Below are 16,500 nucleotides of genomic sequence, written 5' to 3'. Positions count from 1 at the left end.
AGAGCGTTGATTCGAGACGTTCGGGGCATGTCTACGTAGCTGGAATCGAGCACTCAGACCTCAATGACTTGTAAGGTAAATGGCCGGCATTCTTCGGCGTAAAGTCGCCTCTCATAAAAGCGTTGAAACCCCAAGCTGATAGGTCCGTGGTCAATATAATTGGCCACGAAGCGAAGCAGCCAGGGGGCTTGTTACTAATTAATGATCACACCGGAAGAGTGCGAGATAAAGTAAGAGTCGGATGATGTTGATTTATACAAATAGCCTGCACAGTCACCCCCCCTGTCGGCCAAGATCATGTGGGCTAAGCCGACCAACTCAACTCGTTTCTGTCCCCACGCGCCCAAGGGCCACCGATTTGCCTCTCCGGTCAGGCGGCTGGGTGACGATGGTTGGTCTTCTGCCTAAATTGACCAAGCAGCGAATGAGAGATTACAAGCTTGACAACCACCATACTGTAGGAAAGCTCTGGGTATTTATATGTTTATCAATACGTCTCCCATGGACGACTTGGGCCTCTTCGCCTAGGAACACCGGGCTATCCACCATGTAAGTTCTGCTTTACGTTTACAGTATCTTGCTCTCCATAACAATGCATTGACCCCCGGCTTGCGAGCATGAGGAATCCAGATTATAAGCTTTGTTTTACGTTTACAAGACCCATATTCTTCATACAGATGCATCGGTCGTCTTTGCCTGAATTGCTGTGCTACCGGAACAATATCTCCACGTTGCAGCGAGATGGGACGCAGTGGTTACTCATTACGTGACGCGAATCCGTCCTTTATTGTCCTTACGCTGTCGAGTCGCAGCACGCTTCTTCATGTACAGTGGGTCAACCTTAATACCGATGAGGCGATGTCACGGTATGCGTATTACTACTGCCACTAAAACTGAAGAATTCCATTTCACCTCTAAAACCACGTTAAGTTAAGTATGAATGTAAAGTAGCTGCCTAACAGAGTAATAGAAACAGAACATTCTAGGATTTCTCTAGTAATACGTGGCACACCCCCCAGCGTTGAGTCATCAAGTCAACGCCGCCAGAAGTTAACACAACTAGCCCTGGGGGCATTTTTATCCTGTTCTGGGGTCCACATCCCTCTTTCTATCTGTCAGATTTAGCATCAATCGAAAGTGCTTGGACTTCGCTCTCGACTGTCAATCCCTCTGCTGGGTCTGGCATCTAACTGGTCTTTAAGTATTCTACCAAGAGCCTACCCTGCTTGAATTTTTATTTTAGCCACATGTTCTGGATATCAACGTGCCGCAACTTTTTCGTGGTTCCCTAGCTCTCCTCTACTATGAGCCGGATCGACTAAAGGTTGTCATAGTGGATGTTCGAAGGCCCTAGGCCCAAGGAGATATCTCTCAATAGCCGGTCCAAGGCGTAACTCTTTTTGGTGGTTCTCTCCAGCTTAAAGCTTTACTCTTTATAGTCAAGGTCGTAACTATGTCTTAGAGACTAGCTTTCTATATGATAGGTCTGCTGAATAGCATCATTATATATCCCTGCAATAAACGGCGGGTCTTGATGCTATCCCTAAATGATGCGTCGCCCGCGATTATAAGCGCCTCTCTTTGGTGCGCTCCATCGTAAATAATCGCTAGGAATCTCGTTGCATAAAAATAATGGATTTAATGGTTGACTGCGGCAAGGTGTTTAGGCGATGGGTTTATCAAGAATCTCGCGAGCTGCTTATGCTATATCGGGTCTGGTCATAACTGCGATATACGGTAACGACATGTACATCGCGATTTGTAGATTTAAGCCCGAGGTACAACGGGAGAACACCCCATGACGTGTGCAACGTTCGTCAGCGACATAGGTGAGTGCATACCCTGACGTGACCGGACTATGTAAGCATACAAGTCAATGTTATAGCACCTAGGTATGTTCAGCACACATCCATAGGAACTCAATTCGATTATTGCATCCTTGACTAGATATGACAGAAGTCATTCGAGTAAACTAATAGACAAGGATCAACAACACAACTAGATCACCAGCCTGCCGCAGAAAGTTTCAATTTGGTCAGCGACACTGGAATCCCCAATATCATCGAGAACTGGATCTAGGGCTGTGAAGCTTCATTAACGGCCTTCAACGCGGTACGACCCGAGCCTCCTAGGGTCGATTTTATGCTTGCCATTAGTAGGCCCATCAAGTACAATATTTGCGCTGCCACTTGGATTAGAGCCACTAAAATACTTGTCATTGCATATTCTCAGTCTAATTTTCAAGGATCGGCACTTACGACCAGCACAGCACTTTGACATTAATAGTGCTTTTGATTTCAATACCCTGGATATTGCTATACAAGGGTTAATCCCAGTAATTAGCTAGGGGAAAGATACCTCACTTACGGAGAACCCTCGAGAGTGTAATTTGTGTCAAGTCGTGGTTCATGCGTGCGATCTTTACCACCTTTCACATCCCATTTGACCTGTTCTAAAATTTAGCCCTAGATCATATAACCCACAACCCCTAGGGTTAATAAAGATGTTGACATACATAGGCAGTGTTTTGAGGGACGATGCCTTCAAAATCAATTTGGTCATTGGTAGGCTCAGCTGCCGTTGTAGGTTCACTGGTCATCTTGAGAGGTATACCGGATGAACGATGAGAATCGGGAACTTGAAAGTAGTCTGTCTATTGGAACTGTTCTTGGGAAGCAAGATTGAGCAGGGAGACGTCTGGTATTTGTGCATTTCCCATTAGCCGTTTTATCGAAGATCTATTCTATTTCCCCCTCACTATTTAGTCTTCAATAGCCCGAGTGGCTGCACCAACGCCCTCCGAATACGTGGCCTACCCTGACGCATTCTCCTGTGCCACCAGTGAACATCGCTCTGGATATTACGTGCCTATGAATCCTTAAAGAGTCGCGATATTTTCCGCCTTGGCAGACTTTGATTGGACAGCAGCCCGTGCGGGTTTTTTGCCGTGACATGACAATCGCCAACATGGCTCTAAATCGCCGATATTGGCCTGGACCGATCGAGATCCGTCGGTCCGGTGTATCATTCATTGGGCTGTCAGTTTCGATCCCTTGCCATGGTTATACTGCAGCTCAGCTTTTATTGTTCCGCTTCACGATGCAGCGAAGCTGTAGACTACGAGTGAATAGTAAAAAAGCCCATATATAAGTCTATACTATCTTGGAAACGAGAGATAAGCGGTGTGCGGCGAGACGCGATATATTGGTACGAGACGCTCCACACTGACACTGCCTTGCATTCCTCGGCTGACCATTTGCAGGATCCTCGTCTGGCTTCTCCATCTTCCCCCCCTAGAGGTATCCAGTAGGTGAGAAGACGGGCGACGATTCGTTCGCCAAAATGCTTTCCGAGGTGTCCATCGACGATCACAAGTGGACCAACTGGAAACCTGAAGTCTTCTGCCATCTGTTCCAACGCCCCGTCTTCCGGCCCCTGCCGCCTAAGCCCGAGGCCCTGTCTCTGCTTAGGGACCATTTCGAGAACTTCAACTGCATGCTCCCCCTCCCATGTCAGTCGTCACAGTCGTACGGGTATCTAGTTACATGCTGCCGCAGTTTCGGCAAGGCGAGGGAGGAGAGATCAAGGCGCCACAATTCAATTTCACGGAGGACATCCAATACGGCTTCCCGACGGATCGCGCATTTGGTACGGTGGAGCTGGTCCTGATCAAGGAAGCCGGCAGCATATGGGTTCCAGACTACGTTCTTTCTCTGCGAGCTGGAGGTGGCGATGATGATGCCTTCCACATCGTTCGGCTTGACCACCTATACCCAATCTAACTCGCCTACTATCAATTACTTAGACGCGGTTGTTCTACGGTGCTAAAGCGTACTGTACTTGTTATCCATGACACAAAAGAATGTACAGTTGGTGCCCGTGTCCGTGCCCGTGCCCGTAATTACCCGCCCCTATGTTTTTGTGATCGGTGCCGAATCTAGTAAAGAGTATTGCTAATTGCACATCAGCATATTGCTTGCTATCTGCGCACGCGCCCTATTTTCAAGATATATTATACCAACGCCGCCAGCCCGTCATTTTGTCCGGCTCCTCTGGTTCTTACGGCTGTGTCGCTGTCGGCAGCGGCGTCGGCGTCGGCGTCGGCGGCGGCGGTTGTTGTCCTAGTATATGCAGATCATTTACGATTTCTCGTAGTGGACGATCTGTATGCACCGGGACGTCGATCTTTTGGTCGCCTTCGACTACGGTGATGGTTTCGGCGTCACATTTTTATGTCCGTCGAAATGTTCGAGCGATGTCTAAATGGGGTCCAGCGTACTTCGTCACCCAGAGCTCAAGAAAGAACCGATCGTCTGGGTTCATGACTTGGAGCTTCGCTAGGTCTACGTTCGACTGGATGTCGGCAAGCAACTGCTTCGAGTCGGGCGGATAAGTCTTGGTCTTCTGCAAAATAGCGCGATATTCCTCTATGACTATCGCATGAGTGATGATTTGTGTCTTGTTAAAGGTAAACGTGCTTGGCAGCAGGCGTCGATTGGTTGGGTGATTTATACTGTCGCGCCCATTTGCCTCGTTATCGTCGGTTGCAGGAAAATTGATCAGTGTTGTATTTGTAAGAGCAGGTTGATGCAAGATGGTCGGTTTGGCGTTGTTCCCCTGGTGCTAAAGTTCTGCTTCACGAAGCAGCTCTGATCCCGGCCTCGGGACGGCTGGGTTTTCTATATCTTTGCCTTTGTCGCCCGGTTCGACTATATTGTCGTCGTCGTTATTATCGTCTTTATCGTCAATATCGGTTGTCAATTCGCCCGCCACGTTTAGGGCTTTCCAAGTCTCCATTTTTGATCCCTTTATGAAGCAAGAGGCCAATGGGGGATATATTATTGGGAAGAATGTCTCATGACGATTGTCTTCCCATCGTTGGATCGCCGTAGGTAGATTCGTCAAAAGCTTGTGTTCGATGAAGGTTTTCGACACAACGTCAGACTTGCCTTTGACGCCACGAAGAACCCTTAGCATCATCGCAACGATCATGATCGGAGCGTTGATCATGTAGTCAATCTGGTCTCTCTTTGCAAAGACCTCGATCATGGTGCATTCCTTGCCCAAGTCACGGTGGCCGCTCCACCTCGAGAAAGCTGTGGCGGTCATTGCCTTCGTAAGGTCGCATCTTTCCTTCGCCGCCGCAAAACGTTTTCGGGAAGCTTTCTTTTGGATAGCCCAAGTGCAATATCGTCGCCTCCAGCAGCATATTGGTTGCTGTGCGGAAACCACTAGGTTGTGCAGGCAAAAGTGAAGTGACACTCCAACAGATGACTTGGTAGTGGACCCTATATGCCATGGAGGTGCTGGTGGCAGCTGACAGTTGCCTTTTCCTGGTAGGCCTTAGGCAAATTGGCGGTTGTGTTTCATTCCCGCAAGTTTTCGACCATCAGCCTAAGCTCATCGTCGTAGTCGATTATTACCAACAATTCATCGGTAACCAGCTGCGCGTTCGCTTATACCTGCGCGGGTCTCATTTCGCTGGCGTTCTTGCCGCGCGCCAAGCGATGTTCCTTTGCCCCGGATACCATCGTCGGATCGCGTCCGAAAATGGTGAGTTGGGTCCGACGTTCGACGGTCAAATGTCCCAGATGATCTCAAAACGTGTGATCAGGCGTGAATAGACCGTCGGCGATTAGGGGTTTAAAGCAAATATCGTGGAAGAAGAAAAGGCAGAAATGGACAAAGCGAAAGTGGAAGAAGCGAGCAAATGTTGAAGGTGTAGGGTTTGGCGGTGTGGTTTGGCGGTGTGGTTTGGCAGCTGGCTGAACAGCTATCACCTGGCTGGCAACTGCGTGATTCACGCTTTTTTTGAAGTAAATTTTTTGCGCGCTGGCAGTTCGACTCGAGTGGTTATTGCCGGCACTCTTGACTATTGTCGTCTCTGGCTTCCTCCTCTGGGATCCGGTAAAAAGAAACATCATCACGGCGTGGCACCCATAGCGGAAGTTTTGATTACGGCTACGTCCGCCGCGGCCAGAGTCGGAACGATTGAAGTCAGTAGGATACCGACGACCGGGACCGTCGAAGTTCGATTAATACACATATGCACCGACGCCAACAAGGACAATTCTAAATGACAAGATTATTATGATTTTCGCAGACACGTATCCAACTATACTCAAGAACAAAGACAGAAATGAAACAGTTTTTCCACAATCCCCTCGACCTCCCTTTTTTTCTAATTCTTTGATAGACATATACGCACATCCACCCAAAAAAAAATTCCCTAGAAAAGCACAACGAAAGTAAAATGACCAGGCGCAGGCATCTTACATGAGACTCTCCACAAGCCCCGCCTCACTCAGAGGTGTCTATCAGGGGCTCGTCCCCGCCGGCCTCGGACCCATTCGACGAGTCGCCGAGCTGCTTGTGCCAGAGGCTGTGGTACCGGCCGCCCTTTTCGAGGAGCTCATGGTGGGTGCCGCGCTCGACAACCTGGCCGTCTTGGAGGACGAGGATCTGGTTGGCATTGATGACGGTGGACAGGCGGTGGGCAATGACAAAGGTGGTGCGCTTGGTGCTCAGCGCCTTGATAGCCTCCTGGATCTCGAACTCCGTCTCCGTGTCGACGGCGCTGGTGGCCTCGTCGAGGATGAGGATCGGCGGGTTCTTGAGAAATGCGCGCGCAATGGCCAGGCGCTGGATCTCGCCGCCCGACAGCCGGACGCCGTTTTCGCCCACGTTTGTTTCGTAGCCGTCGGGGAAGCTGGTAATCTTGTCGTGGATGGCGGCGGCGCGGCAGGCCTCAATGACTTCGTCATCGGATGCCGAGAGCTTGGCGTAGCGGAGATTCTCCATGATGGACGCGTTGAAGAGCAGCGGATCCTGGGGCACGACGCCGAGGACGTTGCGGAGGGAGCCCTGGGTCACGTCGCGGATGTCCTTGCCGTCGACCCGGATGCTGCCCGAGGTGACGTCGTAGTAGCGCATGAGGAGCTTGATGAGCGACGACTTGCCGGATCCGGTGCTTCCGACGAGGGCCACCGTCTCTCCGGGCGCGACGCTGAAGCTGACATCGTGGATGGCCGTGCGCCTGGAGTCGTAGGAAAAGTTGACGTGGTCAAACTCGACGCGGCCCTCGACGGCGCCCAGCGCCGAGGCGCCCTCCTTGTCGACAACGTGTGCCTCGGCCGTGAGCAGGTCGAGCAGGCGCTCGGCGTCGATGAGGTCGGCCATGAGGAAGCGATACTCGTGGGATAGGAACTTGAGCGGCATGATGAGGTAGTCCCAGTACTGGATCAAGAAGACGAAGTCTCCGGCCGTCGCGTGGCCGTCGCGGATCTGGCGGATGACGAGGGCAGCGAGCATGACAAACGTCGTCGGAACCAGCGCCTGGAGCAGCGCCTGGATGAAGGCGTCCCGCCTCATCCATGCCGTCTTGGCCGAGAGGTGCTTGTCGACGGCGCCGCCAAAGCGGAACTTTTCGTACGAAAACATGTTGAAGGCCGAGACGGTCAGCCAGCCCTGGACTGCCTGGTGCATAACGCGGGCCTCGCGCCGCTCCGTCTTTGTGACGCGGCGGCGGTTTTCAATGTTCCAGGTCGACGAGACGACCTCGACGACGAGAAAGGTCAACGAGGCAAACATCATGCAGAGAGCGACGGAGGAGCTGAACTTGATGTAGAGGAAGACAAAGGCGACAATCATGTCGAAGATGGTGGGCATGATCTCGAGGACGGCCGTCTTGACGACGTTTGTGAGCGCCTCACCCTGCTCAATGGCCTTCATGACCTCGGCCGAGTCCCTGTCCGAGTGGAAGTCCATGCCGAGGTTCATGACGTGGTTGAAGGCGGCGTTTGTGATTTGTCGGTACGAAAACTGCTCGACGGGGATCTTGGCAAGTGCCTGAATCAGCTCCAGGCCCGAGTCGCCCTGGGCCAGGCTCAGGATGAGGTAGAGACCCAGCTCGGGGTACGGCGCCTCTCCGGCGACAATCTTGTCGGTGATGATGCCGATTTGGCGGGGGACGATGATGTTGAGGAAGCGATCGCCAATCATGCAGACAATGCAAAGCAGGATGCAAGCCTGGACCTTGTGGTCTTTTTTGGGAATCAGGTACGGCACAAAGAGCTTGAACTTGCGCACGTAAACGATCCAGCTGCCGCTCCTGCGAAGCTTGCTCGCCTCCGAGTCCTTGAGCTCGCCGTCCTCATCCTCATCGGCGGAGCCCGAGTCCGAAGTCCAGTCGCTGTCGCTGTCGCTGTCGCTGTCGCTGTGGCAAGAGGAGGCATCGCTGCCGGCGTCGGACCGATCGGACCCTGTGCCGTACGAGACGTGACTGGCCGCCGCGTCGCCATTGGAGTCGCGGAGAAAGGGTCTCGCCTCTGCGGACTCGTCTTGTTTCTTTCTGCGCGCACACATCCTGCAGCTGCCGTCCAGCAACAGGACAACGAGGACAAGCAACCGGGCGGCCTGGACGCCCAACAGTGCATAATGATGCGCCGGAACCGGGCCCAGGGCCTTTTGATAGACGGCTTCGACCACGAGGAGCGGGATGCCGAAGACGAGGGTAATCAGGGACAGGCCACAGGTTTCGACGACCAGGAAGGAGCGCCGAAAGCTGACGGCAACCCAAGCGAGGGCGGCGAGGATGCACGACACGAAGCGGATCTCGTTCTGGGCGACCGGGCCGCCGCGCAGGGCCACGAGACAGACCTCGGCCACGTAGAGCACGACAACGAGGCCGACGGCCATGGCGCGGAGGAGGCCCTTTGGCAAGACGGCCTTTTTGTCAAACCTTTTGCGGCCATAGTAGATGAGAAAGGTGACAAAGAGGAAGAAGAGGGTGATGATGGCAAAGGCCACCTGCAGCCCCTCGCGGACGCCGGCCGGGGTTATCATGCTTGACTCGGGGCGACGGGGCCGACGGGGGAGTGGAGAAGCGCTAAGTGCGATGTCCGGAATTGTGTTGGTCAATCCCATCAATCTCCCTTGGAGTTCCACTTATCCGGGGCCGATGCCGAGACGAAGCCCGACGGGGTGTTTGACGGCGACGACGGAGCTTGCAGCGGCCGGTCGACGAGCAGCTCTCTCGACCGTCAGGGGTCGACGGGCGTCGACGGGCGTCGACGGTGCGGCGCTCAGCTGGAACGGAGAAGGGGCCGCTGGAGGAATTGAGGAGGTGGCCGCCGAAGCGAAGGGGATAGATAGAGGTGGGGAGCGATGGCGGTCGCGAGTTTGGAGGCAGAAAGTCGGGGCCAATCAGGGCATCTCGGCGAGAGTCGACGTCACGATTGCAAGAGTTTTCTGCAGCGGGCGGCGGCGACGTCGAAGAAAAGCCTGCCTTTTGTTGGCGACGGCAGCGCTTATGCACGGCGGCCTTTTATTGTTCCGCACAGCCCCCCTGTTCCCCTGTAGCCGGGGTGACTCAAAGTCTCAACGCGGCAACTTGACTCACTCGAATTGCAATCATCTCGCTCAGCCCGCCATTGGCGTCTCACCCTTCAGTGGTCCGTCTCGACGTGGTATCCGCCCGCCCGGCCGCTCGGCACATACGACAGTTGGGCGCTGGCCCCGAGCATCGACGCGATCTGCCTGCCATTGGCCGCACTGGCTCGCGAGCTCACGCCGTGCAGGACCGGCCGCAGCAGGCTCGCCATGGCCAGATGGCTGTGTCCGCGCACCTGGACCCTGCTCGTCGTCGCCAGCGCCACCACGGCAAACAGCAGCTGCAGCCCGACCGTCAGGCCCAGGACCAGGTGCACGTAGGACCAGTGCGGGATCTCGACGGTGACGCCCTTGAGCGGCACCAGGCCCGGCACCACAATGTTGGAGTTGGACTGCGCCGTGACGGCGATGACTCCCGCCGAGAACTGGGCCATCATGAGGCCCATGCCACCCACGTCACCCCGCTGCGGCGATCCGAACCACGCCTCGGCCGGGTAGCTCTGGAACTGCAGCCGCGCGGTGCTGTTGCTGCTGCCCGTCGTCGTCGACGCCCCGTAGCCTTGCAGGGCAATGGCCGACACCGCCATGCGCGAGAGGTTGGCTCCGAGCAGGTGCTCCTTGACGACGGCGTTTTGCACGGGGCCGACGCTGACGTTGCAGCGATAGAACCACGGCTCCTTGGACGAGGCCTCCATGGCCGACACGACGCTCCACGTGTCGCCCGACGGCTGCTCCGGGTCGTACATGAAGAGCGTCTGGTCGGGGCCGTTGAGCGCCGGAAGCGGCCCAAACTCGGTGTTGTTGGCGTCTCCGACGACAATGCTGCGCTGCATTCCGTTGCCGCCGCGGACGATGCGCCAGCTCTGACAAGAGGCCGACGTGGAGACGTAGCGGCTCGTGGCCACCATGCTGTAGTAGGACGAGTTGACGGTCGTGGCCTCGAAGAAGACGTAGCGACACGAGTTGTGCCCGCCGCAGTAGGTGAGGTTGTTGTCGGGGTTGAATATGGCGCCGGGCTGGGGGACCTCGCTCAAGACGCCAAAGCCATACGTGAGAGCGACGAGGCCATAGCTGCATCACCGCGTCTCAGCGCAGATTCTCAGTGGCCAGATGATTTCGGACTGACCTGTTGGCCGTGTAGCGCAGGGCGCTGATGGCCTGGGAAGGGTTGGACGACGAGAGCACCTTGGCCGTCTGGATGGAAGAAAGGTCCGGGACAGAGACCAAGCCAGGCTTTGTGACTGTGACTTTGTCGGCGGGATTAAGATTGTAGGTCAGGCCAAGCGCGGCGAGGGCGACTTGCGAGGCCTGGACCAGAGTGAGGATGAGGGCGTAAAGACGGCGACGAACGGAGACTTACGATATTCACCAGGAGAAAGAAGGCGACAAAAAGTCGCACAATGAGACGGCGAGAGGTACAGCCCAGCAGTATCAAGCGGCTCAGGTTTTCGGATTGCAGAATCAGATCACTCTAAGGGGTCCAAGTCAGCACCAAGTCAAGAAGCCGCGTGTGTCGGCGGTGGACGTGCCTCGCGCGGGGACCATGGGCCGAGGCTGAGGAGCCACCAGCGCACCTCGGCCGTGATGGCCTTTATCGAGCTGGCCGTGTTGAGGCCCAGGCCGATGGACAGGCCGATGATGAGGCCGTTGAACTCGCGCTTCTTGTCGTTTGTGAGGGCCGTCTTGGAGGAGAAGCTCCAGAGGAGGGCGTAGATGGAGCAGGCGAGGGCGACGGTCATGAGCCAGCGGGCCAGGCTGAAGAGCAGCATGCGCCGGAGCTGGGCGGCGCGGTCGAAGTGCTCGTAGGCGTAGCCGGGCGGCCGGTGAGGTTTGGAGGCGTAGCCAGGGGGCCGGTGAGGCTTGGAGGCGCCGGGGGACTCGGGCGCCGGCGCCGGCCGCGAGTCGGGGCCCATGTCCTCCTTGGCGTGGCCGTCGCCCGCCATCCGGCCGGCCGACGATGGGCAGAAGAGAAATGGGTGAGAGAAATGCGATGCAATGGGCTGCTTGTCCCCGCGCGGCCTCGACCACCTTTTGGAGCGAGAGCGCCGCCGCCTGGTCTCGGGGGGGAGTGAGCGTCGTCAGCGTTCAACGTATCATGCCCAATGCCACTTCGTCCACGAATAAGCAGGCGGCGCCACCGGCCAAAAGAAAATCCCGCGCAGGAGGAGGCACGATGATGCATCGGGCCAACTGCAGATGAGGTGCTTATCGGCTTATTAGGGCAGGTCATCGACCGAGGAGGGGAGTCGGGGGCCCGCCCACCGTTTGCGGTTTTAATAAGCTTACTATGTGCTTAAAATAGAACAAGTGTTGTGCTCTCGTGGGAGCTGCTCGACTGCGGCTATAAGCAGGACGTCTTTTCTTGCATTCAACCCCGTCAGCAAGCCCTAATGCAACGGAGACTGTCAATGCGGGCGCATAGGATGGATGAAGAAATACAGACGCCGGTTTGTATAATCAAGAGCGGGGATAAGACATGTGAATGGTCCGAAGATTGAAAGGATATTTATATTTACATCTCACTTGGATATTATATCATATATGAACCAAGCGCCGCCTCATGTAGCCAGCGCAGGTATACGTGGCGTCGGCATTACATCGCTTCCCTTGGCAGTGAGTGACTGGCTCTTCTGCGAGACAATTCAAGGTTCATCTATATAGTCAGCCAAGTCTACACGAGGCGTGACATGCCTGTTGACGGAATCCCGGACCAAGGTCTGCTGCTCGAAAGCGAAGGCCATCTCTATCAGTGTCTCCTCGCTCCACCTGCGCCCGAGAAAGCTGATGCCAAAGGGGATTCCCGGTCCCTTCTCAACCGCATCCCATCCCGCCTCAGTTTCGAACGGAACAAGGTCCGAAGCCGCACCCAGGGGGACGGTGACAATGGGCGTCCCGACGAGGGCGGGGATGGAATACGCCACCGCCGATGGCAGGATGACAGCGTCCAGGCCGTGCCGCTCCAGGGCACCGATGATGCCACCTTCCCCGCCGAGAAAGAGGTTCTCCTGGTAGATGGCGTCGAAGAGCGGGCAAGTGTTGCTCATCTTGGCCTCGATGGCCGTGTCCCAGTTGGCCGTGTTGCGGCGCGGAAACTCCTCTTTGGGGTGGCTGCGGGTGAAGGCGCAAAGGTCATGGATGTTGTGAATATTGTGTGGGTTCTTCTCCAGCCTGCTTAGGTATTGCGATATGTTGGTCGCAAAGTCTGCTCGGGTGACTGGATTATGCTTGAGCTTCTTCCACCGGCTATACGCTGTAAAGTCGGCGTTATCGACAATCGTTGCCCCTACCTTGGCCATGATGGACACGGCGTTTTCAAACGTCTCTAGCACGTGCCAAACCTCGTGGTGCGATTCTTCCAAGACATTGCGAGCGATGCCGATGCGCTTCCCTCGGAGGCCGGATGCCCTGCAAGCCGCCGGATAGTCGGGAGGTGGCCCCTTGAATGGCGATGCCAAAGTATAGCTGTCCCGGGGGTCCGCTCCGGCAATGACTTGCAACAACTTGGCGGCATCCTTGACGGTCCGAGTCATCGGGCCAACAGAGTCCTGATGCTCGCTGACTGGAACGACCAAGTATCGGGACGTCAGTCCCACGGTTGGCTTGATGCCGACAACATTGTTTCTCTCGCACGGGCTCACGATGCTTCCCGACGTCTAGATAAAGGGTCAACAAATCTCCATCAGGCCTAGATGAGAGTAGGAGAGGCATCGAGTCAGGAGGAAAAGCCGGCTCACCTCGGTCCCGAGTGTCGCCCAAGCGAGGCCGAGATCCGCCGCCACCGCGCCTCCGCCGGAGCTCCCCCCCGGACACTGCTTGGGACAGTAGGCACCGTATGTATGACCCAAGACGGCGTTCCAAGCATGAGACGAATTGTCGGAGCGAAACATGGACCACTCCGTCAGGCTTGCCTTGCCCAGGATGACCAGGCCGTGTTCTCGGAGCTTGCGGGCGACGGTCGAGTCGGCCGGGACGACGGAATCGTGCAGTGCGTAAGAGCCAGCTATCGACAGATACCCATGAGGAAACACATTTCCTAGACCAGAGTGGGCGGGCGACTTACCGTTGGTCTGCATCCGATCTCGCGTGCCCATGTTTCCCTTGACCAGAACCGGAAGACCATGTAAAGGCCTAAATCGATGACGACAAGAGTGAGCTTTCGGTTCGCCAACTCGTATGCTCCAGCGGCCTTACCCTCGCAGTTGACCTCGCGCCCTCTCCGAATCAAGTTCTGCAGCGATAGACTTGGCATCCGGGTTCAACTCCATGACGGCACGAAGAGCTCCATTCACTTCTCGCGTCCTACCAATGTAGGCCTGTGTGGACAAGTCCCTCAGCCGAGCATTCGGCGGAACCGACTTGGGTCACGGGGACCACTGTGAGGGCAGCTGACGTTGACGAGGTCGACGCTGGTATAGCGTCCTTGGCCGAGACCAGACACAAGCTCTTCCGAAGTGGCACTGATCAAGGACGGGATTCGGCAAGGGACGGACCCGCTGGCATGCGAAGAAGAGCCCATTGTTTCACGCACAGGTGGATGTCGTAAGGACTTGGGCCTGAGAAGCTCTGCATAGGGTTTTGCTGTATGATTATGAGCTGGGCAGGTGGAAACGTATCAAGTGCGTGTCAGGGCTCGGAGCAGAGGCATCGGCTTTGGAGTGAGCGACCAACATAAAGACGAGGCATCACCACGCTACTATCTATCATCCACCAAAGAGTCCTCGTGTTATGCGTTGTCCCTTCCTGCAAGCCATCACGCAGCCCGGGTTACACACAGCCCGTGTGCGCTTGGCTACGAAGCCTCCCTCCACCAGGCTTTTCCTCAACCACTCTCCATCTTCATCTTCTGTTCACGGTCCACGGACTGACGCATGTAAGCAGAAGAGGGAGAACAAGGCACAATGTCCGCTCTGTCCGACTACTCCGTCCCCAGGGAGGCCGAGGCCGTTTTCCGTCGACAGATTCTGCGAAACCCCCTGATGCAAGACCTGCCTGGAGAGCTGCATGAGCTGGGCCGGTTGGTCCGCTTTCGGGGGAATGCGCTGCCCGGGATCCCAGTAAACTGGCGGTGGGCCGAGAGCATCTCTGCGCTCAAGGCATTCGAGGCTACGATGCTGAACCATCTGCTGAGCTGCAAGTACGGCGTGTCTCCGGTCGAGGTGACCATCAATACGTGCGTTGCCCTGCCCTTGTTCCTGTTTTCTGCACGTATAGGGAGGTTCAATGGCACGATATATGATATATCTACCAAGACAAGTTGACTTTGTTCACCAATATAGCGATCATGCGTCCCTATTTGTTCTGTCGCCGGCGCTCGCACGCATCGTCGACGAAACGGGGCCGGCTTCCTCCACAGGCGGCATCAGCCCAGACACGCTCAAGCCCTTTCGGAGCGAAGAAGAGCGCCACTCGGCCGAGAGTCTTCATCGTATCATGGCCACCAACATTTACAAGACTCGCGATGGCCGCTTCTACCACGTACACGGTCAGTCATGTCGACTTGCAGATGCTCGCAACTCCGGACATCTGACATTGTTCTGGGGCTCATGTGTCAATCAAATGGATAGGAAGCCTCAACCCAGACACGACGCTCGCTGCTCTTGGCCTGCCGCCGGAGGGTGGGCCCGACGACACGCTCGAAGACGTGGTGGAGAGATTCCAAAGCCGCGTCTCCCAGCTCGACGCCGCGGCGCTCGACGAGCTCATCAACGAGCAGCACCGCCAGGCCGGGACCATTGCATGGAGCGCCGACGAGTACTGTGCCAGCGAGCACGGCAAGGCAAACGCCGACGTCGGGCTGTACGAGCTTGTCCCGGACCCTGATTCCCACCAGCCGGCGGCGTGGTGGCCAGACCACAGCAGCCTGCCCTCGAGCCCGCAGCGGCCCCTGGCCGGCCTCAAGGTCGTGGACCTGACGCGCGTCATAGCCGGGCCGACCATCACCAGGAGCCTGGCCGAGCTGGGCGCAAGCGTCATGCGCGTCACGTCGCCGCACCTCCCGGACTTCACCTCTGCCCACCGCGACCTCAACTGGGGCAAGTGGAACTGCTCGCTGCACCTGAGGGACGAGGCCGACCGGCTGCGGCTGCGCCAGCTCATCGCCGAGGCCGACGTCGTCGTCGACGGGTACCGTCCCGGTGCGCTGGAGCGGCTGGGCTTTGGCAGGCGGGCCGTTTTTGATCTCGTCAGGGGTCGGCATCGGGGTATTGTTCACCTCGGCGAGAACTGCTATGGTTGGCATGGTCCTTGGGCCCACCGGAGCGGGTGGCAAGGCATCAGCGACGCGGTAAGGCCGGTCCATGTATACGCACCGTCCGTTGGTTCGTGATACGATGAGACTGATGGACCGGGCAGGCCTGTGGAGTGTCTTTGGCGTACGGCCGGGCCATGGGAGTTGATGAGGCCGTGACGCCTCCGTTTCCAAATTCCGACCACTGGTACGTCGAATCAGCTCATTCATTATACGTAGTTTGAATTCTCATCGTCTTCTAGCACCGGAGTCATTGGATGCACAGCCATCTTGCATGCCCTTGTCCAGCGGGCCGAAAAAGGGGGCAGTTACGGCGTCAATGTAAGCAAGCCTGTCTCCTCGCAACCCCCGTCTCGCCGTTCTCCGACCAATCTCTCACCCGCAAACGCCAACCAAGGTCTCTCTCAACTACTACTCGCAATGGCTCGTCCACTCCTGCGGCACCTACGACGACAACGTCTGGGCCCATCTCTGGAGGCGCCACGGCTCGCCCGCCTTCCGGCACTACCATAACACGCGCCGCACCGGACCCGCGCTGCTCCAACTGCTCCACCAGCACGATGGTCAACAAGACGGCCTCTTCAACCCGGCCTTCTTTGGGCGGTATCGGTCCGAGGCCGTTGGCGTTACCGTCGATAGGCTTAGGCCCCTCGCCCAATTTAGGGACCAGCTGGTCCAGCTGAGGTACAACGTGGGAACCAGGGGGAACGGTGTCGACGAGCCCGTGTGGCCTGATGACCTGACCGTCGAGATTGTGATTTGATGAAGAGTTGTTTGGCATACTTGGGCATGGACTGAATGTAGTCATGGACGGTAAACTTTCAAACCAAGACTCGAGAGGGCCAAATAATAGTCGACATAAC

At 56.3% G+C, this 16,500-nt stretch overlaps 5 protein-coding genes across 5 annotated transcripts; 2 read left to right on the top strand and 3 right to left on the bottom strand.

Annotated features, from left to right (window-relative positions):
- Positions 1 to 3,342: 3,342 nt before the first annotated feature.
- Positions 3,343 to 3,782, top strand: HRG_09400 (uncharacterized protein; the record flags this gene model as incomplete). Its single annotated transcript, XM_044867871.1, has 2 exons — positions 3,343 to 3,511; positions 3,568 to 3,782. 2 exons carry the CDS (start codon positions 3,343 to 3,345, stop codon positions 3,780 to 3,782), a joined length of 384 nt encoding a protein of 127 aa, XP_044717131.1.
- Positions 3,783 to 6,300: 2,518 nt separating this feature from the next.
- Positions 6,301 to 8,844, bottom strand: HRG_09399 (ABC transporter domain-containing protein; the record flags this gene model as incomplete). The annotated part of the gene is made up of 2 exons (XM_044867870.1): positions 6,301 to 8,215; positions 8,273 to 8,844. 2 exons carry the CDS (start codon positions 8,842 to 8,844, stop codon positions 6,301 to 6,303), a joined length of 2,487 nt encoding a protein of 828 aa, XP_044717130.1.
- Positions 8,845 to 9,446: 602 nt separating this feature from the next.
- On the bottom strand, positions 9,447 to 11,333 carry HRG_09398 (uncharacterized protein; the record flags this gene model as incomplete). Its single annotated transcript, XM_044867869.1, has 4 exons — positions 9,447 to 10,461; positions 10,517 to 10,698; positions 10,751 to 10,861; positions 10,920 to 11,333. The coding sequence occupies 4 exons, from the start codon at positions 11,331 to 11,333 to the stop codon at positions 9,447 to 9,449; spliced, it is 1,722 nt and encodes a 573-aa protein (XP_044717129.1).
- Positions 11,334 to 12,032: 699 nt separating this feature from the next.
- HRG_09397 (amidase domain-containing protein) lies at positions 12,033 to 13,959 on the bottom strand (the record flags this gene model as incomplete). Its single annotated transcript, XM_044867868.1, has 6 exons — positions 12,033 to 13,043; positions 13,125 to 13,390; positions 13,451 to 13,518; positions 13,582 to 13,703; positions 13,781 to 13,847; positions 13,919 to 13,959. The coding sequence occupies 6 exons, from the start codon at positions 13,957 to 13,959 to the stop codon at positions 12,033 to 12,035; spliced, it is 1,575 nt and encodes a 524-aa protein (XP_044717128.1).
- Positions 13,960 to 14,288: 329 nt separating this feature from the next.
- Positions 14,289 to 16,400, top strand: HRG_09396 (coA-transferase family III domain-containing protein; the record flags this gene model as incomplete). Its single annotated transcript, XM_044867867.1, has 6 exons — positions 14,289 to 14,560; positions 14,667 to 14,872; positions 14,955 to 15,673; positions 15,742 to 15,824; positions 15,880 to 15,958; positions 16,035 to 16,400. 6 exons carry the CDS (start codon positions 14,289 to 14,291, stop codon positions 16,398 to 16,400), a joined length of 1,725 nt encoding a protein of 574 aa, XP_044717127.1.
- Between the last annotated feature and the right edge of the window lie 100 nt (positions 16,401 to 16,500).

Source organism: Hirsutella rhossiliensis, assembly GCF_020360975.1.
Source record: "Hirsutella rhossiliensis strain HR02 chromosome Unknown scaffold00012, whole genome shotgun sequence".
In the NCBI taxonomy this organism is placed as follows: Eukaryota; Fungi; Ascomycota; class Sordariomycetes; order Hypocreales; family Ophiocordycipitaceae; genus Hirsutella; species Hirsutella rhossiliensis.
The sequence above is the reverse complement of the archived record's forward strand: the minus strand, read 5'-3'. Positions and strand labels throughout refer to the sequence as shown.